The sequence below is a fragment of the Bombina bombina genome, chromosome 3 (assembly GCF_027579735.1).
Source record: "Bombina bombina isolate aBomBom1 chromosome 3, aBomBom1.pri, whole genome shotgun sequence".
Lineage (NCBI taxonomy): Eukaryota > Metazoa > Chordata > Amphibia > Anura > Bombinatoridae > Bombina > Bombina bombina.
The window spans coordinates 520,700,413-520,725,710 of NC_069501.1; the positions used below are offsets into that span (position 1 = coordinate 520,700,413).

Here is a 25,298-nt window from a genome sequence, read left to right on the forward strand (position 1 = left end):
CAGAGACTGGGCCGCAGGGCAGTATTCCAACATGATAACAACCCCAAACACACCTCCAAGACGACCACTGCCTTGCTAAAGAAGCTGAGGGTAAAGGTGATGGGCTGGCCAAGCATATCTCCAGACCTAAACCCTATTGAGCATCTGTGGGGCATCCTCAAATGGAAGGTGGGGGAGCGCAAGGTCTCTAACATCCACCAGCTCTCTAACATCCACCAGCTCTCTGATGTTGTCATGGAGGAGTGAAAGAGGACTCCAGTGGCAACCTGTGAAGCTCTGGTGAACTCCATGCCCAAGAGGGTTAAAGCAGTGCTGGAAAATAATGGTGGCCACACAAAATATTGACACTTTGGGCCCAATTTGGACATTTCCACTTAGGAGTTTACTCACTTTTGTTGCAAACGGTTTAGACATTAATGACTTTGTGTTGAGTTATTTTGAGGGGACAGCAAATTTACACTGTTATACAGGCTGTACACTCACTACTTTACATTGTAGCAAAATGCCATTTCTTCAGTGTTATCACATGAAAAGATATAATAAAATATTTACAAAAATGTGAGGGGTGTACTCGCTTTTGTGAGATACTGTATATACAGTATATATATATATATATATATATATATATATACATATATATGTGTATCTCTCTCTCTCTATATATATATATATATATTGTCATGGATACCAGACAGCTAAGGCTACCCGCCACCCCCCTACAAGCTCACCCCTGTTGTTTCTCATTGGTTTTGGGCTCCTCAGAGCAACCACAATCTTTGGAATCTTTTGTTTGCATGGTTTTGTGTTCCAAACTTGTTTAGAGAAGAGCCGGTCTATGACCTAGAAAACCTTCCTAGGCTGGCTGGGCTCCTGGAACTCCCGGTCAGCCGCCTCACAACGGACACCCGCCTAACCCCTCTCAGGCTGTCTGGGCTCCTGGAACTCCCGGTCGGCCACAGGACAGCCGCTAACTTTACCCCTGGTCGCTCCAGCAACCATGTGCCCCAGAGCTCCGCTCTTTTGGGGATTAGTAGCCCCTAGGGAGGACAAGAGGTGGGGGAATTACCGGAGGGGAGCTGCTTTGGGAACCGGGGGTTTTGGACACCCCTTACCCATAACTTAAAAAATGCTGCTTTTTGGACTGCGGCATCTGGGGACCGAGAGCTTTCAAATGACACCCTGGAAGTGCCGCCGCTCCCCCGGGATCACCCCAAAACCGTCACCACTGTATCCTGGGATTCTGTGGGACTATGGTTGCTATGGAGGCGCCGGTCAGTCTGCAGGGGAAGGAATGGCAGGAAAACTGTGGCATTGTCTTCCTGTTTTATCAAGATGTGTGTGTGTATAAAAGATCTGTGTCTGTCCCAATAAACTCAGTTCTATATTCACCTGACTGCTAGTCTGTCTAGTTATTTGGGTGGGCTCCTGCTAGAATCACTTTCCTGGGCTACATAGCAGCCTGTTCCAGGCAGAGGAAGGACAATCTGGCAGAGCTACCTAGTCTGGGTAGCTGGAGTCTGCCACAGGGTGGGACCCTGAGTACTGGTGCTGTCGGGCAATAGGGGTGGCTACAGGCTGTGGTCACTTGCCAGCTACATAGCTGCAGTCGGCAGGGAGGAAGCAGGACCCGTTTGGCGGAGCTACCCAGTCGGGTTAGGTGGGGTATCCGTCACATATATATATATATATATATATATATATATATATATATATATATATATATATATATATATATATATAAATATATATATGTATTTACTGGACATATTTCACATGTCAATGTTTATCACATAAGGGAATGTGTTCTAAGTATTTTTAAATAGATATTCCTATATATATCTGTATATATCTACACCTATATATAATTATATATATATATATATATATATATTTGTTTTAAAAACCATCAGATATATGTAGAAAGTTTAATTATGAATAAATAGAACATATTCCATTACGTAAAAAACATTGGCATATATTCATATTTTTAGAATGGATTAGCGCAATTGTGAATATGCTACCGTGTTTGTGCGATAGTTGGTTGTTAGTTTTTTTTCTTCATTGACTTCTATGGGGGAATACATGCATGCGCACGAGATATTAGATGTTCATATTTTTGCGCTTGTCGGGTAACCACTTGCGCAAAAAATTTTTTTTAAAACTTTTAATATGAACGCAACCCGACTAGTGCAAAAAGCACACAAATCAGTATGCCAGACCTACTGGCAAGATGTCAGCTTACATGTTTTGACTCATGCCGTAATCATAGCTAGACATTTCACCTGAGGTCAATTTTTAAAAACAGTATATAATTGGTTAAAAACAAACAATGCCTGGTCTGCATTTTTCTTTTCTTAAAGAGATATTCACCTCCTTGTGTCATATTTTTCTTAAAGGGATATTCACATTCTTTTCTTAAAGGAACATTTCTATACTTTAGACACACTCATCAGAATTTAAATAAATTACAAATGTAATAAATTACAAATCTAGAGTACATTTTCATAGAAAATAAAAAAATATATAATCCTAGAGTATTGATATAAAACAACATATAGCATAACATTGTTCATAATCATGCACCTAGTACACTTAGCCATTAGCTCACCTTTATCTAGAGGGTTATTTATTCATTAATACATGACCCAGATCAAATATTTGTAATAATACATTATTACCATAATTGTTTCTTAGCTAGAAATACCAAATATTAATACTTAATATTATTTCCAATAATTTATCAATTCATATTCTGAGTTTAAAACTGTCGGCATCCTTGTATTAAATCTGAACATACAAAACATTTCTCTCTTTCCTATGAATCTATCTTTTTCACCTCCACGTGATGGACAATTTACCTTCTCAATTGCTTGTCACCTAAATGTAGTATTGCACTCTTGGTGGTATTTAACAAAATTTTGCACCAGTGGAGGCTTCTTTTAATGAATTTACAATAAAAATATGTTTTATTATCTGGTTGCTGCATCCACTGCTTTAATACTATTGGTACACCAGAAAAGAGGTTACTGAACAAGCTCTGAAGCGTCCCCTATTGAGATCACTTTGGATTGTCCCCTTATTAAATAGACATTCATGATTCAGACAGAGCATACAATTTCTAATGTACTTCTCTTATTTAATTGGCTTCCTTCTCTTGTTATCCATTGCTGAAAGGTTTATCTAGGAAAGCTCAAGAGCAGCAAAGAACCTAGGTTCTAGCTCCTGATTGGTGGCTGCATATAAATACTGATTGCCATTGGCTCACCATCATAAAGCAAATTTGATAATAGAAGTAAACTGGAAAGTTGTTTAAAATTGTATATTCTACTTATATCATGAGAAATATCTTGGGTTTCATGTCCCTTTATGTATCTAATGCTGTATTAGGAGGGGAATTCCCCAGTTTATGACGGAATAGCATGAATTATATAATATAAAGTTAAGGACTTTGGATGGGTTATACACTTTCCCACCCTATATTATATGAAATTAATATTTGTAACATTTGTAATTTCTTTAGTTCTGTTTTGTTTTTTTCTGGTTTGTGAATATTTGTTACTTTTGAAAAATAAATAAAGTCAGTAAATTCAAAATAAGTTCCCTCAAATGCTTATTGTTATGTTTAAAACCTTGATAAAGTGAAATTTTTAGGGTCTCAAATGTTTAAAACCTTAAAAAGACAATAAACAGTGATCAGGGTTATGCACTCTTTGGAAGTTCACATCAATAAAGGTACTGGAGTTATGATTATTTGCTAAAATGAGGTGTTGTGAAAAAATGTTTCTTTATGGTCTGCTTATTATTTTTTTTCACCTTGCCACACAAGATATACCACATATATATAGTACTACAATGTATGTATTGCCTAATCTTGTAACATTTATCAATTTGTGAGACAGGAAACCTCACAATTAATGGCAAGTGCACAAAATGTACGCCTAATTCTGCTACAACGAGAGAAACATAATACACACAGAGAGAAGTGCACTCTCAGGAACAAACAACCAGCACAATAACTTGTTGGCTTGTCTTAAAGCAATTTACCACATTGGTGCAGTTTCTTTTTAGCTCAGTAATGGTGTTGTTCGTTCCTGGCAGACTGCTTTTCTTTCTGTATGTATTTGTATGATGACCCTGAAGAAAAACTCCCTAAGGGTGATGGGGAAAAACAGACATGGAGGCCTATTTAACAAATGTCTGTCGGACCTGATCCGACACTGCGGATCAGGTCCAACAGACATTGCTGAATGCAGAGAGCAATACGCTCTCCGTATTCAGCATTGCACCAGCAGCTCACAAGAGCTGCTGGTGCAATGCCGCCCCCTGCAGACTTGCGGCCAATCGACCACCAGCAGGGAGGTGTCAATTAACCCAATCGTACTCGATCGGGTTGAATTCCTGCGATCTCTGTCCGCCTGCTCAGTGCAAGCGGACAGGGTTATGGAGCAGCGGCTTCATAACTGCTGTTTCTGGCAAGTCTGCAGGCTCGCCAGAAACACGGGGCCTCAAGCTCCATTCAGAGCTTGATAGGCCCCATGGACTCTTGCAGAATGTGCTTAGAGGGATATGGCTGCACTTCACTGAAGAAGCCCAAAGGAGGCCGAAACAATCATCTGGGGTTGCCATTTCCCTTGTTCAGAGGAGAATTGCCTGTTATTTCAGGGCTGGACTACCTTGTTAGGCAGATTGTGAAAAGCACAATTGGGCTAAAAGAAGCTACTCCCAGTTGGTAACCGGGCCTCTAAGCTATTGTCCGTTCCTGGCAGATTGCTTCTGTATGTAATGATAGAAACACTTTTCGGGATAACCAATTACACTTCTTATCATGTGAAAATAAGCAAAGTTAACATAAATTTTCTTATACTCTTTTCATTTAATAACCCTTAGGTTAAATATGTAGCAGAGTTATAGCTTTGAGAAGTCAGCAGGATGCATTTCAAGTTCTGATCATTAAAAATTGCTCAACTTTCAGAACTAAATTACATAAAAAGGAGGCAAAGTAAGATACATTGCAAAGTTGTTTCATTATGTATAACTAAACATTTTGTATAAAAATATCAAGGTGATTAATAAGTATATTGTTAGGTGTACTTTTCTGTACAACTCAAAATTTACAGTATTTGACTAAATTATCTTAAAATAAAGATTCAAAAATTGTATCTGTACTGTATTGTATACAACTGTGAAGTTACTATTGAAATTATTACTGAAATAATCTGCACAAAAAAATCTATCAGTAAAGTGACCAATATAATGCAGTTGTTATTTTTTTGCAGTTTCTAACAATAGGGATTATTGTCCCCAAATGTGTGGAGAATTTAAATTTAGGTAGTCATATGATGGGCAAATTTTGCTCCAATGGCTTTTTCATGCCTTATATGAAAATGTTCCCCTTCAAACATCAAATATTAGGCAATAAATATCTTTAGATTATATAGCCTTTGAGCACATCAAAAACATTCTCCAATGGAATGGGGTGTACAATGAGGGAACATCAAATGTAATAAAACTAAAGCTATCCTATCAACCCAAATTTACAGTTTGTTTCAACAAATGGGAAGTTCCCCTATATCTCCTTAATTTAACTCCCCATGTTAAAGGGACAGTCAATACCAGAATTTGTGTTGTTTAAAAAGATAGATAATCCCTCAATTACCCATTCCCCAGTTTTGCGTAACAAACACAGTTATAACAATACATATTTTACCGCTGTGATTACCTTGTATGTATGCCTCTGCAGACTGCCCCCTTATTTCAGTTCATTTGACAGACTTGCATTTTAGCCACTCAGTGCTCACTCCTTGGCAAATTCACATGCATGAGCTCAATGTTATCTATGTGAAACACATGAACTAATGCCTCTAGTGGTGAAAAATGTCAAAATGCTTTCAGATTAGAGGCAGCCTTCAAGGTCTAAAAAAATAGCATATGAACCTCCTAGGTTTAGCTTTCAACTAAGAATACCAAGAGAACAAAACAAAATTGGTGATAAAAGTAAATTGGAAAGCTGTTTAAAATTACATGCCCTATTTGAACCATGAAAGGTTTTTTTGGACTTGACTGTCCCTTTAAGTATCAATTATTTCTGATAAAGGTATGCAATAATCTAACATTGCATTTAAAGGATCATGAAACCCCCAATTTTTCTTTAATGATTCAGACAGAGATACATTTTCAAACTACTTTCCCATTAACTTCTATTATAAAATTTACCTCATTCTGTTGGCATTCTTTGTTGAATGATACACTATGCACTACTGGGAGCTAGCTGAACACATTGAATAAGTCACCGACAAGGCATATATCTAATGGCTCCAATAGGTGGCTAGCTCTCATTAGTGCATTGCTGCTGCTGAGGCTATATATGCTTTTCAACAAAGGATAACAAGAAAATGAAGCAAATTACATACCATTATATAATTAATGTAACAGTAATGTAAAAATTAAAATTAAATAGATTGGATAGAGCATGACTTTTTTAAACATCTTTCCAATTGACTTATAGGGGGCCAATTTATCAACGGTCTGTCTGACATGATCCGCTCCTTACGCTGTCGGCATTTATCATTGCACAAGCAGTTCTGGTGAACTGCTTGTGCAATGCCGCCCTCTGCAGATTCACGGCCAATCGGCAACTAGCAGGGGTTGTTAATCAGCCCGATCGCATAGGATCGGGCGGATTGATGTCCGCAGCCTCAGCGCAGGTGGACCAGTTATGGAGCAGCAGTCTTAAGACTGCTGCTTCATAACTGCTGTTTTTCCGGCGAGCCTGAAGGCTCGAGTCGAAACAGTCAAAACAGGGGCATCAATCAATTCGGAGCTTAATAATTCGGCCCCATATTATTAATTGTGCTTGGTTCTCTTGGTATCCTTTGTTAAAGAGCAATTCTAGGTGTGATCAGGAGTGTGCACATATTTTTTAGCCATCTGGCAGCAGGTGTTTGCAATAATGTGTATAACAATGTTATACATTGTTGCAAAACACTGCTGCCATAGGATCTTGGGAGCGTGTACTTGTCCTCAGCATTCTATCAGTCTACGTGGGTTTACTCTTCAACAAAGAATATCTATAAAGAACAAAGCAAATAATAGAAGTAAATTGGAAAGTTGTTTAAGACATGTTCTATCAGAATACTTAAATCTTAAGTTTCACTTTACTGTTCCGAAAATTATCAAATGCGGCTTGTGGCTGCCATCTTAGGCATTTTTTTTGTGCCAAAGGCACTACTGCACAAGCCTACTATATTTTCCTTATAATATTTCCCAGCTTCCCTTTTGTCATGTTTAGCTCTGATATTCATTTTCTATTCTTTCTCAAAGAAATTAAAGGGACACTGTACCCAAAAATTTTCTTTCATGATTCAGATTGAGCATGAAATTTTAAGCAACTTTCTAATTTACTCCTATTATTAAATTTTCTTCATTCTCTTGGTATCTTTATTTGAAATGCAAGAATGTAAGTTAAGATGCCGGCCCATTTTTGGTGAACAACCTAGGTTGTCCTTGCTGATTGGTGGATAAATTCATCCACCAATAAAAAAGTGCTGTCCAGAGTACCGAAACCAAAGAAAATCAAATAATGATAGCAAGAGAACGAAGAAAAATTGATAATAGGAGTAAATTAGAAAGTTGCTTAAAATTGCATGCTCTATCTGAATTACAAAATAAAAAATTTGGGTTCAGTGTCCCTTTAACATTAGAATCATGAAATTGTTTGCTTTAAAAGGACATAAAATGTTAGTAGTTTGCTGCGACTGTAATACTGTTTCTTAGTTGTTAAGCTGCTTTAGCCTATTTCTAATGCCAAGATCAGCACAACGTGCCAGTGTCTGAGTTTACATGGATTCTCATTGGTCGGTACGCTCCATGCTCTGTGCATAAAACATAACTTCTAGTCAACTCCCCAGTAAACTGAGATATGCACTGGATTCCATTCATTTTGATTTTGAAGAAAAAAAAAGCTAAAGTAATCTTTTTAACACACTTTACTTTGTAAAGGGTCTTGAAGAAAACACACTATGGCTGTTTAAAGAGTTATAGTTTAAAAGTCTGATTGAAGTTATATATATATTTTTTTAACCAGGTAATCCTTTTACTAAAATGAGCTTTCACAACAATGAAAAAGCCACTTAAACATAAAAAAACACTGGCCAATATAGGAATTTTAGGGAACAAAACTGTTGAATGATAAAAGCCCAAAATCCTTCAAAAGCTTATTAAAAAGTGTTTTCTGATTATTTGAACTCCACTAGAAAATCAAATAACTGTGTTTTCCCAATGGATTGCAACTGAGCAAAAAAAGAAAATAAATACACTTCACATGGTTATTCCAATGGTCTGGAATTAGATCTCAGTGATATAAAAAATTTCATAGGAAAAATCAAAAGTTAAGCTTTGTTTACTTGAATTCAATTAAATGAGTTTACTACCTTTTTGTAGCTTCTCCATGTCATATGTCCTTAAGCTGATGGTTATGCAGTAAATTTCACTAGTGTCAACAATAACATTAATATTCATTTATTTGAATAAGTCACACAACAGGGTGAATCGATGTAGAAAAAATGTACATATATATATTTTTTTATCATTTGTTTTTATTAATAATGTCTACATCTTGGAATTATAAAGAGCTTGAAAAATAAAACAAAAAAAAACCATCTTGCACAAATGTAACATTTTTTATTATTATTATTATTATTATTATTATTATTATTATTATTATTTGTGTGTGAATAATATAGGATTGTCGTATTTAACAGTAAAAAAAAAATAGAATTAGGAACGCTAGTTTAATGTAAAAAAATAAAAAGCATAGCATAATTGTATTATAGTATTTCAACTTGTGTGTGTGTGAGTGAGAGAGAAATTTGATTTCCTTGGTCCATAGACTAAAAATATACCCACATAACCACTTAGCTTCCCTTTTGTCATGTTTAGCTCTGATATTCATTTTCTATTCTTTCTCAAAGAAATTAAAGGGACACTGTACCCAAAAATTTTCTTTCATGATTCAGATTGAGCATGAAATTTTAAGCAACTTTCTAATTTACTCCTATTATTAAATTTTCTTCATTCTCTTGGTATCTTTATTTGAAATGCAAGAATGTAAGTTAAGATGCCGGCCCATTTTTGGTGAACAACCTAGGTTGTCCTTGCTGATTGGTGGATAAATTCATCCACCAATAAAAAAGTGCTGTCCAGAGTACCGAAACCAAAGAAAATCAAATAATGATAGCAAGAGAACGAAGAAAAATTGATAATAGGAGTAAATTAGAAAGTTGCTTAAAATTGCATGCTCTATCTGAATTACAAAATAAAAAATTTGGGTTCAGTGTCCCTTTAACATTAGAATCATGAAATTGTTTGCTTTAAAAGGACATAAAATGTTAGTAGTTTGCTGCGACTGTAATACTGTTTCTTAGTTGTTAAGCTGCTTTAGCCTATTTCTAATGCCAAGATCAGCACAACGTGCCAGTGTCTGAGTTTACATGGATTCTCATTGGTCGGTACGCTCCATGCTCTGTGCATAAAACATAACTTCTAGTCAACTCCCCAGTAAACTGAGATATGCACTGGATTCCATTCATTTTGATTTTGAAGAAAAAAAAAGCTAAAGTAATCTTTTTAACACACTTTACTTTGTAAAGGGTCTTGAAGAAAACACACTATGGCTGTTTAAAGAGTTATAGTTTAAAAGTCTGATTGAAGTTATATATATATTTTTTTAACCAGGTAATCCTTTTACTAAAATGAGCTTTCACAACAATGAAAAAGCCACTTAAACATAAAAAAACACTGGCCAATATAGGAATTTTAGGGAACAAAACTGTTGAATGATAAAAGCCCAAAATCCTTCAAAAGCTTATTAAAAAGTGTTTTCTGATTATTTGAACTCCACTAGAAAATCAAATAACTGTGTTTTCCCAATGGATTGCAACTGAGCAAAAAAAGAAAATAAATACACTTCACATGGTTATTCCAATGGTCTGGAATTAGATCTCAGTGATATAAAAAATTTCATAGGAAAAATCAAAAGTTAAGCTTTGTTTACTTGAATTCAATTAAATGAGTTTACTACCTTTTTGTAGCTTCTCCATGTCATATGTCCTTAAGCTGATGGTTATGCAGTAAATTTCACTAGTGTCAACAATAACATTAATATTCATTTATTTGAATAAGTCACACAACAGGGTGAATCGATGTAGAAAAAATGTACATATATATATTTTTTTATCATTTGTTTTTATTAATAATGTCTACATCTTGGAATTATAAAGAGCTTGAAAAATAAAACAAAAAAAAACCATCTTGCACAAATGTAACATTTTTTATTATTATTATTATTATTATTATTATTATTATTTGTGTGTGAATAATATAGGATTGTCGTATTTAACAGTAAAAAAAAAATAGAATTAGGAACGCTAGTTTAATGTAAAAAAATAAAAAGCATAGCATAATTGTATTATAGTATTTCAACTTGTGTGTGTGTGAGTGAGAGAGAAATTTGATTTCCTTGGTCCATAGACTAAAAATATACCCACATAACCACTTAGGACTAAGTGAAAGAATATACTCATAACTAAATTATTAAATAACGTACCTTGTTCATATCAAATGTACCAAATACTTGCTCAATATATCTGTTTGCTTCTGGATTCATTCCTTGCAGGCCAAGTAATCCTTTAAACTCGTGCAGACTGAGCTGTCCAGATGGGCATTCTTTCATAAATTTTCTGTACCAGTGATGAATCTCCAGAGCATTGATATCATCTGCTGTTGAATTAGTTGCTCCCATATTTTTATGAGTGGAAATTATGGTTTGATTTCACGCTATCCATGCAAAATGCTACACTGCTTATTCCACTTGTCCAAACGTGTCCCAAAACACTACTCACATTACCGTAAAGAATCTTTTCTAAACCTCTTACAGCTTGTTACGGAGGAAAGCTATAAGTGTAAAAATAGAAACTTGGTGAGATTAAGTGGATAGCCAATTGGTTAAATATGATCAGTCCCATGCTGTCTTTTAGTTCTTACAAATACAAAAAGGCAAAGCAGAAATGTAACTTTGGAATGTATGTGTGTGTATATATATATATATATATATATATATATATATATATATATATTATATATATATATATATATATATATATATAAAGACATTTGAAAATTATTTAAATTTATCACCTCCATTACATAACATTAAAAATGATCTGGTGGCAATGCCCTTAGCTAAAATTTAGCAGCAGAGGGTCTCCAAACTAGTTAGGATTTTCATACCCTTTTGAGTTTTGCAAGAATACAACAATGTATATGGCAAAATAGTGCCCATAGGTGGAAAGTACCCTTTTAATAAATAGTCACAGGATGATATTTCTGACTGTGCCAAATTTAGGTTTTATTTATTAATAATTATGTGTACCCAGTCCAGTTTGAGAGTGCAGTCCATTTCTGTGTTTTGTGTATTATTTATATATATATATATATATATACACACACATACATACATACATACACACACGTATATATATATATATATATATATATATATATATATATATATATATATATATACAGTATATACATATATATATATATATATATATATACACTCACTGGCCACTTTATTAAATAATAATAATATTAGATTTAATAAAGGGCGAGCGGACATGATTCGCTAAAGCATACGCATACGCTGTCAGCATTTAACATTGCACAAGCATTTCTGGTGAAATGCTTGTGCAATGCCGCCCCATGCTCACCGGCGGCCAATCGGCCATTAGCAGGGACCGCCAATCATCCAGATTGTATTGAATCAGGATGATTTTAGTCCGTCACCTAAAAGACCGCTGCATCTTAACTTCCGTTTCAGGTGGACCTAAAATAATGAGGCTCCGAAGCAGCATCCGCTGTTTAATAAATGGACCCCATGAGTAAATAGCCTGCCATCCCTATTGTTAACTTGTTTACTTTTGGGAACCAGCGATGATAACAAACTGCATAGATTTTAAATTGGAAGTAGCGCTACTCACATTCTTTGTAGTGGATACTTCTGTAAGTCCTCCATGTTCCTGGGGATCCTCAATTACCACTCTGCACCGAACATACTATCTCCTTTCCACCGTGATGACATCACAGCTCAGCTCTTTGAAACTCTTCCTTATGTAAACCACGGCTCTACACTTAGTAAAGGCACCAAAACGTATGAGATTAACATGAAATCCATACAGTGAACTAAACTGCTGATGTGAACAGGATTCATAAAAAACTCCTTCTTTATTGAAGTCGCAGCAAAACATAAAAATTCTATAAGACCAGCAGGCTGGGCAGTTTTACCCGTTTCGGCGATACTCAGCCTTACATTACAACAAATAGAAGGTCTGGCGTTGGTGAGAGGCCAAGGACCACGTCAAGGTCTCTTCCTCCCTGGGTCCCTAATCTACAGCCACACAATGCATGTCTTTAACCAAACAGACTGAGATACAAACAAGGGTGACACAGGCCCTTTGTAATTTTCCAAGACACATACAAATCACAGAAATGGACTGCAATCTCAATCCAGATTGGGTAAACATCCTATGACACTGCAAAACTCACAGACTTGGGTGCATTTACAGACAGTTGTATAGCTGAGCGTTAGTTGCAGCATTTGGCCAAATGGTGATAGGCCCAGGACTTATTTATACACACACAGACACACATACATACATATACACCTTTTAGTATAATCTAGCAATCTATATACAATCGTGCATCCACACTTGCAATCACCAAAAGCACCATCTACCTCTCTCATCCAGTTTTGTATTAACCCTATGAGTTCTAAGCACTTTCCCACCTGGGTGCTAAGCTGCTCAAAGTTTTTTCCAGATCCCCAAGACTTGCACTGTTGGAAAGGATAGGCAATTACCTTTCCAACGGTGGGTCTTGGGGGTCTGTAGCTGTTTAGATGCCTGAGATACAGGCTTCTAAGCAGCATGCCCCCTTTTCCTATACTTAACATTGTTAAGTTTAAATAAAGTTGCGCAGTGATGTCATTGCACATGACGTCACCACGCATAACGTGAAGCCCCGGCGATGCCTGTCACTATGCGGGTGGGAGCCCCCAGATCTCCCTCAAGGTGGGAGAGTGCTAGCAACGGCTCTGAGCCGTCGTTAGCACTAAAAGGGTTAAAGGCATAGGAAACTCAAAACATTTTTTTTATTATTTTAAATCAACGTAAAATAGCATTAGCCTTTGTAATATGCACCTATTACATATTTTAAAGTGTTTACATGTATTTTGATATCAAAATTATATTGTTGCCAAACCTACCTTTTCACTTAATACCCATGTCCTAGAATGATAGTTTACTTAGGTATGCATGCACATTCTAAATATATCTTTTACACAAGTGTAGACATCCCCTCTCTGTACTGACAAACGCCAGCTTTCACCTGTCCTCTGATGAATGAAAGGCGTAAGGACTCTGTAGCATCGGCCCCCTCTAGCACCGGTCGATGAAGATATCTATTCACCATTTTTTAGAGTGCGAGATTCCAGGAAGGAAAGAACCTCTAGTGGTTATTCTTACCGCCATAGGTGATGCCGGAGAAAATCTTTCAGTTACGGAACTAAACGTGTGGAAGGTCCTGTCTATATGTTGTTTTATATTCTCAATGATCTTCTACCTTTGTGAGAAGATACATTTATGTTTTTATCTATGTTTGATTAAATGCTTGAATGTTGGATGCCCTTTTTCCTCTTGTTTTATAGTGCATACTAAGGGGGATATTTATCAAAGTGTCAACTGAAAATATGCTTGAATCCCACGTCGTATTTGTCGCGAGATTGATCCGCCGTAGTTATCAAAGCATCAAGATCGTCAAATGTTGAAATGTGTGCCGAAATATACGCTCCCGAGATCTTAATCCGATGCAGATCAATGCTTGTGTCATTACAGATGTTTCGAATTTACATTCAACTCTGTTTGACCATTTTCAAAATGTATCAATCATTTAACAGGTACGCTCGCATCTATTCCGATGCAGCGTACCTTGTTTTCAATCCGCCACCCTATAAGCCGCGGATGCCATAGAAATCAGTGGGAGTCTGAAAACACAGAAAGCTTATGTTCGATGCTGCAAGAGAATGAAGTACATTACATAATAAAAGTAAATTAGAAACTTTATTAAAATTGTATACCCTTTCTATATCAAACAATATTATTGCTCCACATTTGGTGGACTAGTAGATATAGGGATAAAAATGAAAAATACATTACTACTTATGGATTATGTTATAACTTTGTCTCTCATTACAAAGCAAGGGGACAATATTATTTCTCCAAAGTTTTGCCCCAAACATGTCGCACTAATAGATATAGAGATAAAAATGAAATAAATACACAACATAATATATCTAACTTCCTTTTTGTTTGGAAAAATCTATGTGCACCATGTTTAAGCCATGTAATATAAGTCCCACTCTCCATTTCGCACCAAATTTGACGCAACACTTTTTGCACCAATTATGACTAAAGCTAAACAACCCACACACTAGTGAATTTTTCAACCACTTTTGATTGGAATATGCATAATCACATGATTTATGACATCAGCCAATCTGATTCAAATATACATTTTAAGCTATCACTAATGAATCAAATTGCTTGATACTTGTGTCATTGATCACTCATGAGAACTTGTAAGTGCCATTTGTTACATTGTGTATTATACTTTGAAAGTATGTATATGTGAAATAAGTATTAAATATAAACATTGATGCTGACATTAGGACACACAGTGTAATATTTCTGACAATGATTTTAAAATTTGAATTGATGTTTGATTCAATATAATCTTAAACTGATAACTCAAAGTGATAGCCCACCTAACATTAGACTGTCATGATTCAGATACAGCAGACATTTAAATCACCTCTTGACTGTCATGCTATTTTCAGTGTATTTCTTACTTCTCTTGAATTTTGTTTTCAGTAAGAAATGTCATCTTATATGCCAGCCCATTTTATAACACCTGTGTAGGGGTGGCTTTTAAAACTAGATTGCAATCAGGAGGGGTTACACGGGTACAGAGAGAAAACTGGCCCAGCTCTTAAAATATCCATTGATTGCAAATAAATACATATGATACCCGGATTACATGTTATATTCACAATTATTCCTGCTCAGACGAATAATAAATTTACACTATATACATATAGTGGTATAAATAAACACTGAGATATGAAAGACAACATTGTTTAAAACAAAAAAAGGAATTTAGGGACATGTAAATATGTTTGCAAAAGATTTCTGACATAACACACACACACACCCATATATATATATATATATATATATATATATATATATATATATACTATATATACACATATATACAGTATATATATGTATGTGCAAAGATATATGTACAAATTCTAGCATTAATAATCATTTATAAAAAAAAATGAGATAAAAGCATATCATGACTTCTAGAAATACAAATACACATTAATTTATGTGAAAGTATATAACAGATTTTTTTTGTACAACAAATAAATAGAAAAATAACTATATATTTATAACTTGTTTGTGGCAGTATAAATCTATCTATTTCTTGGACATTAACAGATGAAAAATAAAAGATTAGCTTTAGAGAAATGTGCTTGTTCATGGACAGTAATGAAATGGTATAAATAAAGTTGGGAAAAACACGAATAACCGCAACATCGATGACTGTTAGTTAACAACAGTCCGATGCTCATTGCGCCGTACTTGACGCGCGTGTTTTTGACATTTTGTTAAATAAATAAGGGCATCATATGTGAATCCGTGTCAGCGATGTCTGGCGAGCGTATTGACGCTGGAGAATGCACCGAGATTGACGCTTTGATAAATATTCCCCTAAGGCTTGTCGTCACAGAAGTGACGGATAATCTGAATATCGAATTATAGTACGCATGCAATACTGTGATAAAGAACTGCGCATGCAATTTGTACTGTACGATAAATTCATTAATATTCAAATAAAGTCATGCCTACTACATCGCTATTGGATGTGGAGCATTTAAGAAGCCTAGCTGCATCCCACCCACTTTTATGGGTGATCGCTGCTGTACCGTTTTAGAGATGATAAAATAGTTTTATTTTATAATTCAGAAGCTTTGTTTATCATTTAAATTAAGTAGAATAACTAAACTACATCTCACTCTTTAACATAATATGGTTTATTTATATGAATATTTGAAAAGTTTTGTAACCCTTTAAATTTCAAGCAAATGCCTCATTTAAGATGCATACATGACTAAGCTTTAAATATCACCTTCCTGAAATACAAATATTTTATTGTCAGCCACATCTCTCAAAACAAGTATTCTAAAGGACTTCAAATGTTCAGGTTTTCTAATGCCAATACTAGATTTCATCCAAACTATTTAATATATATTTTAATTTGAAATGTTGTACTCTTTTTGATCCTCCATTCAATGACTAAGAATCAGTGCATGTATACATAGGGGAAGATTTACCAAGCAGTGGATGCTGCTTTCTACGGCCGAAGTTTCAGGCTCGCCTGAAATGTAAGTTAAGAAGCAGTGGTCGAAAGATACGATCGAGATGATTGACAACCCCTGCTAGCGGCCGATTGACCACGAATGTGTGGGGGGCGGCATTGCACAAGCATTTCACAAGAAATGCTTGTGCAATGTTAAATGCAGACAGCATATGCTGTTGGCATTTAGCGATGTCGGGCAGACATGATTTGCTACAGCGAATCATGTCCTCCCGGCACTTATTAAGTCTAACCCATAGTGTATTATGTATAACAATGATTTCAAATAATTTGCTGATCTACTTAGAATTTGAGTTTTCAGTCTTAGACAGTTAGCCCTCCGCTCTGATGAAATTTACAAGACAGACCCCCTCACATACCCACATAATGAATTAATGAATGTTTTTAATTTTTTGTAATTTATTTCTTAAAAATGTAGTCATAAGAACATGTGCAGAAATAGCAATTATAGCATTTTTTACAATTTTAAAAATGTCGTTAAGGTTGAATTATGTATTTGCAGAAATATTAATTATAACACTTTGTTTTAATTATTTTTTATTAAGGAAAATGCATTAAAAACAAAGACAAATAAATAAACATCTCTTCAAGGTTTACAAACATTGCAGTTATTACTAAAAGAGTGTGTATAGCACTTTACAACAAGGATAGCATTTCTATGAGTGTTAATCTAAGGGGAGGTTCTTCTAAAAAGAGTATAAAGGATTCACAGCTACCAAACTTTTACACACTTGATAAAGACATAGAAACAACGCCGAAACGCATAGTAATTGGTAGCCTATTTGTGAACGTTCACTGACTTTTGTTTAAAGATTTGCAGTTACCCTGAAGCATTCACTAATATTATCACTCGGAGGAACCAGAGGAGAGGAATCGTAAATATGACCGCTTGATTGGTGTAGAGGCCGCACGTGACCAAACACATGTGTGAGTATATGGAACTGATTCACCGCAGTGACTAGAAGACGCTGAAACTACACTGAGGGAAGATGCTTCTCCTAATAATCCAGTATAGAGTCACTTGGCAGTAGAAATAATGAGCAACTATTCTGAATGGAGCCTCACTCCTAGAAGGTTTGGTAAGATTCCCCCGGGTAAGTTCGGCTGGTATAAAGTTGAATAACTCTGCAAGGATACGCTTGCAATATTCAAAGGTGTCAGCAATTGATGACTTGCTTCTTTTTTCTCTTGGAACTTTTTTTTCTCTTGGAACTTTTTTTTCTCTTGGAACTTTTTAATAACAGAGATGCTCCTTTTGGATTTTCAATACATGAAACTGCCTGTTCGATTTTAACACTTAGTTGTTGCCACAACTTATTTTATGCTCATATGTTTTATGTTTATACATTTTTTTTTGTACTTATGTGTTTATTGTACTCATATTTTTATTGATTAAGAGTAAATATTTGAACCTCATTTTGCTTTTTTAGACATCAGTTATCACTTATATAGGACTAGACTCCACCCACCCTTGCTTTTAGCGCTTCCCTACCCTACTTGTTTTAGTTAGCATTTCTATGACAATGCATTGTAGTATATCTATAATGATATCATGCTACATACTAGCTCAACCATTGGCTGAAACAAGGGAGAGATGGAAGGGATAGCATTTATTAATAGGTGTTTCTGATGAAAATTAGTAAGTATTTTATATTTCTAGTGAGACCCTTTGTAATACAATTGTTGTGAGTTCCCCTATTGATAAAAAATATTTACCTCATTTTGCAAATTAAATTCCAAACTCCCAAACAAAACAAAGCAAACCAAAAATAATAAAATAATTGATTGAGTGCCAATATATGGATAATAATCTCTGCCTTCTAGGTACTGAGATAGGATAAAATAAGTATACAGCCTCTTTCTCAGAAAGGAGAGGGATCTGAGAATAGTTCATAATTAAATTACCTCTTGAGTAAACTGTGAGCTCCCATTATTGAAATAACACCTAGTCTATACAATTATGCAGCGATCCGACTACAGTATAGATTCCTCTACTGAGACTATATAAGGTAGACCAAAACAAGGGAATCAGCAATAGAACTATTAAAACCTCAGTCATTACATATGAGTAATTGTTAAGGTAGACATAAAAGGATATAGTTATCTGGTTATATTCTCAATAATGTGCAAGGTAATAACAGATATTTAACGTCAGATTAAGAGAGAGGCATCTATTCAAGGAGAATATATGACAACAATTATAGATTAAACGTAGGCAGATACACAAGTGTTAGATGTCTGTCTGGTGAAGATTATCTGAAATATCTTCTAGTAACGTACTCCCATTTCTATTAATACATTACTGAGGCTTATAGAGTTTAGCAGAGTATACATATGCTGTCTATTTATGTAACAGGTATTATAAGCCGAAATGGGAACGTCTTCAGTTAAGACTCCACAGAGAAATTGGCATGTTGTTTCATTTATAATAAAGATTTACAAACACCTGATAGTCAAAGGGACCATACTGTGGAGCTGAGACTCAGTAGTAAGTGAGTTGGCCCAGATAAATAGGTCATCCAATTCCAGCCAAGGCTATGAATAAATTACTACCTCAAAAGATGGTATTGTATCTCAGGGGAACGGTAACCATATGATTTCTGTATGCCTGCATCTTGCTGCTTTCTCTTTGCATGTGCCATATCTCCACTGGCAAGCATGACAGTTCCAGGTTTGCTGATTTATCGTGTAGGCATGTTTTTAATCCTGTATATATAGTAATCCTGCCAGTTTCCATTTGCAGTGGTAAGCATAAATTGAGAGTTAGAAAATTCCTTAGCGGCCATTGCGGGATTAGTGATGTTGTGGCCGACTTTCTCTTCATAGCTTGGTCTTGGATCCATGTCCGGAGCTGTGGCAGTTACCGGTGGGGACCATCTAGGTATCGGTAAGCCCTTCTCTAGTACTAGAGGTGAATCTATAGCTGGTTCTGACAGGTCAAGCATGGGGGACAATATTGCTGTTGCTTCTCTCCTGTGTGAGGGATCTGATGCCATGAGGCTATTGCGCATCCGTAAGTATGGTGGGATGCTGCTTAATGCCTTTTGTAAGGCATGGTCATATTGATTGAAGATGGGCTCCTTTAGTTGGGAAGGTTGTTCCTTGGAATTCACTTTTCCGCATAGGTCAGAGCAGGACAATAGAAATTGGTCTAGCTTAGGCAGGAATGTGGCCTTTATTTCAGCCAGGATGTGGTTGTCAATATATGGTCCTTTAGTATTGAGTATCTCCATTGCTTAGGGTCAGGAAGAAGTGTTGACAAGTACTGGTATGGGACTATATACAACGTGGCAGGAAGATACCCGCCACTGTGCCTATGACTTTTTCAGTTTCAATTCACTTCTCGGCGACCAAGGGGTGATGTACCTTGATCCAGGAGAGTTCCCGGTCACAAATGTTGCCAAGGGAAGTAAGGATGGCGGAATATATAGCCACTTTTAACTCAGAGCTGCATGGAGCTTCAAGGATCAGTGGCCATCTTGGAACGCTGCTCACTGGAAGTCAATTATAACATTTTTAACATACCTATTTAGAACATTTCACATAGGATACCAAAAAAGTGAAAATAAAAAAAAAATAACCTCCTTGCAAGTTGTTATAACATTGCTTTAACTGTACATCCCAGTTAAAAAAACAGTAGCAAAGAGAAACAAACAGAAGTGTAAGGTAAAAATTAATTAATTCATATTGCATTTGAATAACAAAATAAATGTATTCCTTTATTAGTGGGAGGGATTAATTTATTTTCCTTCCTGCACAGAGAATACTAAATTGGGGTTGTAGAGATGTCCCAGACAAAGGTAATTTTCCACCTGAAGGAGTGAACAGCATGACAGTTCCAGGTTTGCTGATTTATCGTGTAGGCATGTTTTTAATCCTGTATATATAGTAATCCTGCCAGTTTCCATTTGCAGTGGTAAGCATAAATTGAGAGTTAGAAAATTCCTTAGCGGCCATTGCGGGATTAGTGATGTTGTGGCCGACTTTCTCTTCATAGCTTGGTCTTGGATCCATGTCCGGAGCTGTGGCAGTTACCAGTGGGGACCATCTAGGTATCGGTAAGCCCTTCTCTAGTACTAGAGGTGAATCTATAGCTGGTTCTGACAGGTCAAGCATGGGGGACAATATTGCTGTTGCTTCTCTCCTGTGTGAGGGATCTGATGCCATGAGGCTATTGCGCATCCGTAAGTATGGTGGGATGCTGCTTAATGCCTTTTGTAAGGCATGGTCATATTGATTGAAGATGGGCTCCTTTAGTTGGGAAGGTTGTTCCTTGGAATTCACTTTTCCGCATAGGTCAGAGCAGGACAATAGAAATTGGTCTAGCTTAGGCAGGAATGTGGCCTTTATTTCAGCCAGGATGTGGTTGTCAATATATGGTCCTTTAGTATTGAGTATCTCCATTGCTTAGGGTCAGGAAGGAGTGTTGACAAGTACTGGTATGGGACTATATACAACGTGGCAGGAAGATACCCGCCACTGTGCCTATGACTTTTTCAGTTTCAATTCACTTCTCGGCGACCAAGGGGTGATGTACCTTGATCCAGGAGAGTTCCCGGTCACAAATGTTGCCAAGGGAAGTAAGGATGGCGGAATATATAGCCACTTTTAACTCAGAGCTGCATGGAGCTTCAAGGATCAGTGGCCATCTTGGAACGCTGCTCACCGGAAGTCAATTATAACATTTTTAACATACCTATTTAGAACATTTCACATAGGATACCAAAAAAGTGAAAATAAAAAAAAATAACCTCCTTGCAAGTTGTTATAACATTGCTTTAACTGTACATCCCAGTTAAAAAAACAGTAGCAAAGAGAAACAAACAGAAGTGTAAGGTAAAAATTAATTAATTCATATTGCATTTGAATAACAAAATAAATGTATTCCTTTATTAGTGGGAGGGATTAATTTATTTTCCTTCCTGCACAGAGAATACTAAATTGGGGTTGTAGAGATGTCCCAGACAAAGGTTATTTTCCACCTGAAGGAGTGAACAGCATGACAGTTCCAGGTTTGCTGATTTATCGTGTAGGCATGTTTTTAATCCTGTATATATAGTAATCCTGCCAGTTTCCATTTGCAGTGGTAAGCATAAATTGAGAGTTAGAAAATTCCTTAGCGGCCATTGCGGGATTAGTGATGTTGTGGCCGACTTTCTCTTCATAGCTTGGTCTTGGATCCATGTCCGGAGCTGTGGCAGTTACCGGTGGGGACCATCTAGGTATCGGTAAGCCCTTCTCTAGTACTAGAGGTGAATCTATAGCTGGTTCTGACAGGTCAAGCATGGGGGACAATATTGCTGTTGCTTCTCTCCTGTGTGAGGGATCTGATGCCATGAGGCTATTGCGCATCCGTAAGTATAGTGGGATGCTGCTTAATGCCTTTTGTAAGGCATGGTCATATTGATTGAAGATGGGCTCCTTTAGTTGGGAAGGTTGTTCCTTGGAATTCACTTTTCCGCATAGGTCAGAGCAGGACAATAGAAATTGGTCTAGCTTAGGCAGGAATGTGGCCTTTATTTCAGCCAGGATGTGGTTGTCAATATATGGTCCTTTATTATTGAGTATCTCCATTGCTTAGGGTCAGGAAGGAGTGTTGACAAGTACTGGTATGGGACTATATACAACGTGGCAGGAAGATACCTGCCACTGTGCCTATGACTTTTTCAGTTTCAATTCACTTCTTGGCGACCAAGGGGTGATGTACCTTGATCCAGGAGAGTTCCTGGTCACAAATGTTGCCAAGGGAAGTAAGGATGGCGGAATATATAGCCACTTTTAACTCAGAGCTGCATGGAGCTTCAAGGATCAGTGGCCATCTTGGAACGCTGTTCACCGGAAGTCAATTATAACATTTTTAACATACCTATTTAGAACATTTCACATAGGATACCAAAAAAGTGAAAATAAAAAAAAATAACCTCCTTGCAAGCTGTTATAACATTGCTTTAACTGTACATCCCAGTTAAAAAAACAGTAGCAAAGAGAAACAAACAGAAGTGTAAGGTAAAAATTAATTAATTCATATTGCATTTGAATAACAAAATAAATGTATTCCTTTATTAGTGGGAGGGATTAATTTATTTTCCTTCCTGCACAGAGAATACTAAATTGGGGTTGTAGAGATGTCCCAGACAAAGGTAATTTTCCACCTGAAGGAGTGAACAGATTTTACTCTTGATGAATGTCAAACCAGTAAAACCTGATGCACAGAGAATGTGATGAAACTATTGCCATTTGTGTCAACTTACCTGAGTGAGAGCTATAGAAATTCATTTTCACAACTTAATAATGGAAGAATGTGTAATGCTCAGCTGCAATTCAATCAATGACCAACTCTTTCTGTTGACTTAAACATGAATAAATTACAAACCCCCTCTTCATTAATTGTCTCCTCAGAAAAATAATGTTAGAATTGTTGACACAGGCACCTTAGATGTTTAATCACCACAGACTGTGTAGTAGCCACTGACAGCTCTGCTTCTTGCATGGCACCAAACTAGGTGGGAAACCATGTATCCCTGTTCAACACTAGTGACCCACAAGTCCCACTTTCTTCTAAATGCAAACACCAAAAAACACATTGCACTCCTTGCCCTGAAAAGATGTGTTAAGACACTCAAAGAAATCTTAGAGATAAGCAATATTTGTGAGAACAAGCAGCACTTCCTCTTACAAGTCATATAGTCATGATAGAACAGCCAGTCTGTATGCTGAAGCAGCTATTTATGAAGGGCTTCATTTTTTCAAATAAAATTCAGAAAAAGATGGTCATTTAGAGTCCATGCTTTATTCAGGTTTGCATTCTTCACTGCTTCATTACGGACACCACAAACCTCATGTTGACATAATTTTAGCCGCCAAAGTATGTCCATGTATTTTATAGTGGGTCCAAATAGCTTTTGGTCTACCTCTTTAATTGTTGTGATGAGACCACTTTGCCAGATTGTAGATCAAAAAAGAGAACCAAAAAGACGTATGGATACAAAAATCTGCTTATTCATTCATCTTTAAACATACATAGGAAAACAAGGTTGTTGACTGGTCTAACGCATTTTGGCTAAGTTGCCGTGATCATAGACCTGACATAGCAAGTGTCAACAAGGTTTAAAAACCAAATTCATTGGTTGCAATTGATAATACAATGCACACCTACTTAACCCTTAGGTACTACTCTGTGTCAAATTGAAACCTCCCTTTCATGGATAGCACACCACTTGAAATGGTCAACATTTGTGTTGTGGACATCTAAGAAGTGTCTAAATAACTTTAAACCATGTTTTTCATTAGAAATGTCCCCCCAAGTGTTCACAGATATGTGTTCTAACATCTCTGGTAATCATACCAACATAATGTAACCAATGTAATGTACATTCTATTAAATAGATTACATATTTTGTGGAGCAATTTATACAACACTTAGTTTCAAAAGTTTGTCCTGTCATACAAGAATAAAAATGTTTATCCACATTCAGATGATCGCATGCTTTATATCTGGGATTATGGCACTGTGCCAGACTGTTATTAATTTTGCACCATTGCTGCATATGCCACAGCAACCTTCCAAGTCAATATTGTTCTCTCTAATATTTTATTTCAATACGTCAAAAATGTCTTCACCAGTTGTGTGGGCAACCAGGTGCCAACAAAATTTAATTTGGTTTTGCATAATGCAATCTAACATTTGCCCCTTCACATCATGCACCATCTCTGAGATGCGGCGAGACACATTGTTGTCAGAGAGTAGAATGGAATCCAGTTTATCTGCTGCTGTGTCTCCTATCATTACAGAACGCATATATTTGGCTGTAAGCAGAATTAAAGGAACACAAAAGTCAAAATTAAACTTTTGTGTTTCAGATAGAGCATGCAATTTAAAAAAAAATAAAAAATTGGCAGATTGTGCACAGTCTTTTTATATTCACTTTCTGAGGCATGTGCAAACGTTCACAATATATACGTATATGCATTTTGTGATTGGCTGATGGTGGTCACATGATACAGGGGGCAGGCCATTTAAGCAAATTTAAAAATGTGTCTACTGCTCATTTGAAATTCAGAGTAAGTGCTATTTCATTGTCTTTTTTATTATGCATTTGTTGATTAGGCAATTCTACTGTTTTTAATAGTCCTTTAATGTCTCTCCAATAGTATGTGCTTTACTTGTTGTGGCAATGCAACACAATATGAAGGTTAAAACATAAAAATTAGAAGGCGCCTCATAAAGTAGACAAACTGCACCAGATGTGTAAACAATGTGAATGTAGTTGTTCTTCAAACATGTAAAAGAGTACTATAGCATGCATAAAAGGCAAGCCGGATCCTTCAAGTTGCCCGGAAGACTGGTCTGGATTACTGGAACACAGCCCTCCCTCAGCAGTCAGATGTTTTAAGTGAGGCTCCAGATGTTCCTTGTATCAAACTCCCAATAACTTGGAGAGGCAGGCAAAATATCTCCAATATGAAGCTTGGGAGGTCTTCAAATTTAATTTGCTGAAATCTTCCACAGTTGTCTTTTGCCTTTGAAAGGCATCACATTTTCTTTGACAATACTCTGCAGGTTTTCCTGCTACCTCACTATGCTTAGTGTTCAGGTGTTAGCAAAGTTTTGTTGGTCGTATGTTGTCATTTGCAAGAACCTCTGGACAAGAATATAAAGGTTTTGGAATATCACTTTGATTTGTCCATGTAAACCCCAAACTGCTATACTCCTTATCATAATGTTTCCTTTTAGGTCT

The 25,298-nt window shown here is 36.3% G+C and overlaps 1 protein-coding gene across 1 annotated transcript in view; it reads right to left on the reverse strand.

Moving 5' to 3' along the window:
- GUCA1C (guanylate cyclase activator 1C) overlaps positions 1–10,907 on the reverse strand; it is a 153,884-nt gene extending 142,977 nt beyond the window's left edge. Inside the window, exon 1 of the mRNA XM_053704753.1 lies at positions 10,604–10,907. Within this exon, the coding sequence (XP_053560728.1) occupies positions 10,604–10,798 (195 nt within the window). The 5' untranslated portion in view covers positions 10,799–10,907. The remainder of the gene's footprint in view (positions 1–10,603) is intronic.
- Between the last annotated feature and the right edge of the window lie 14,391 nt (positions 10,908–25,298).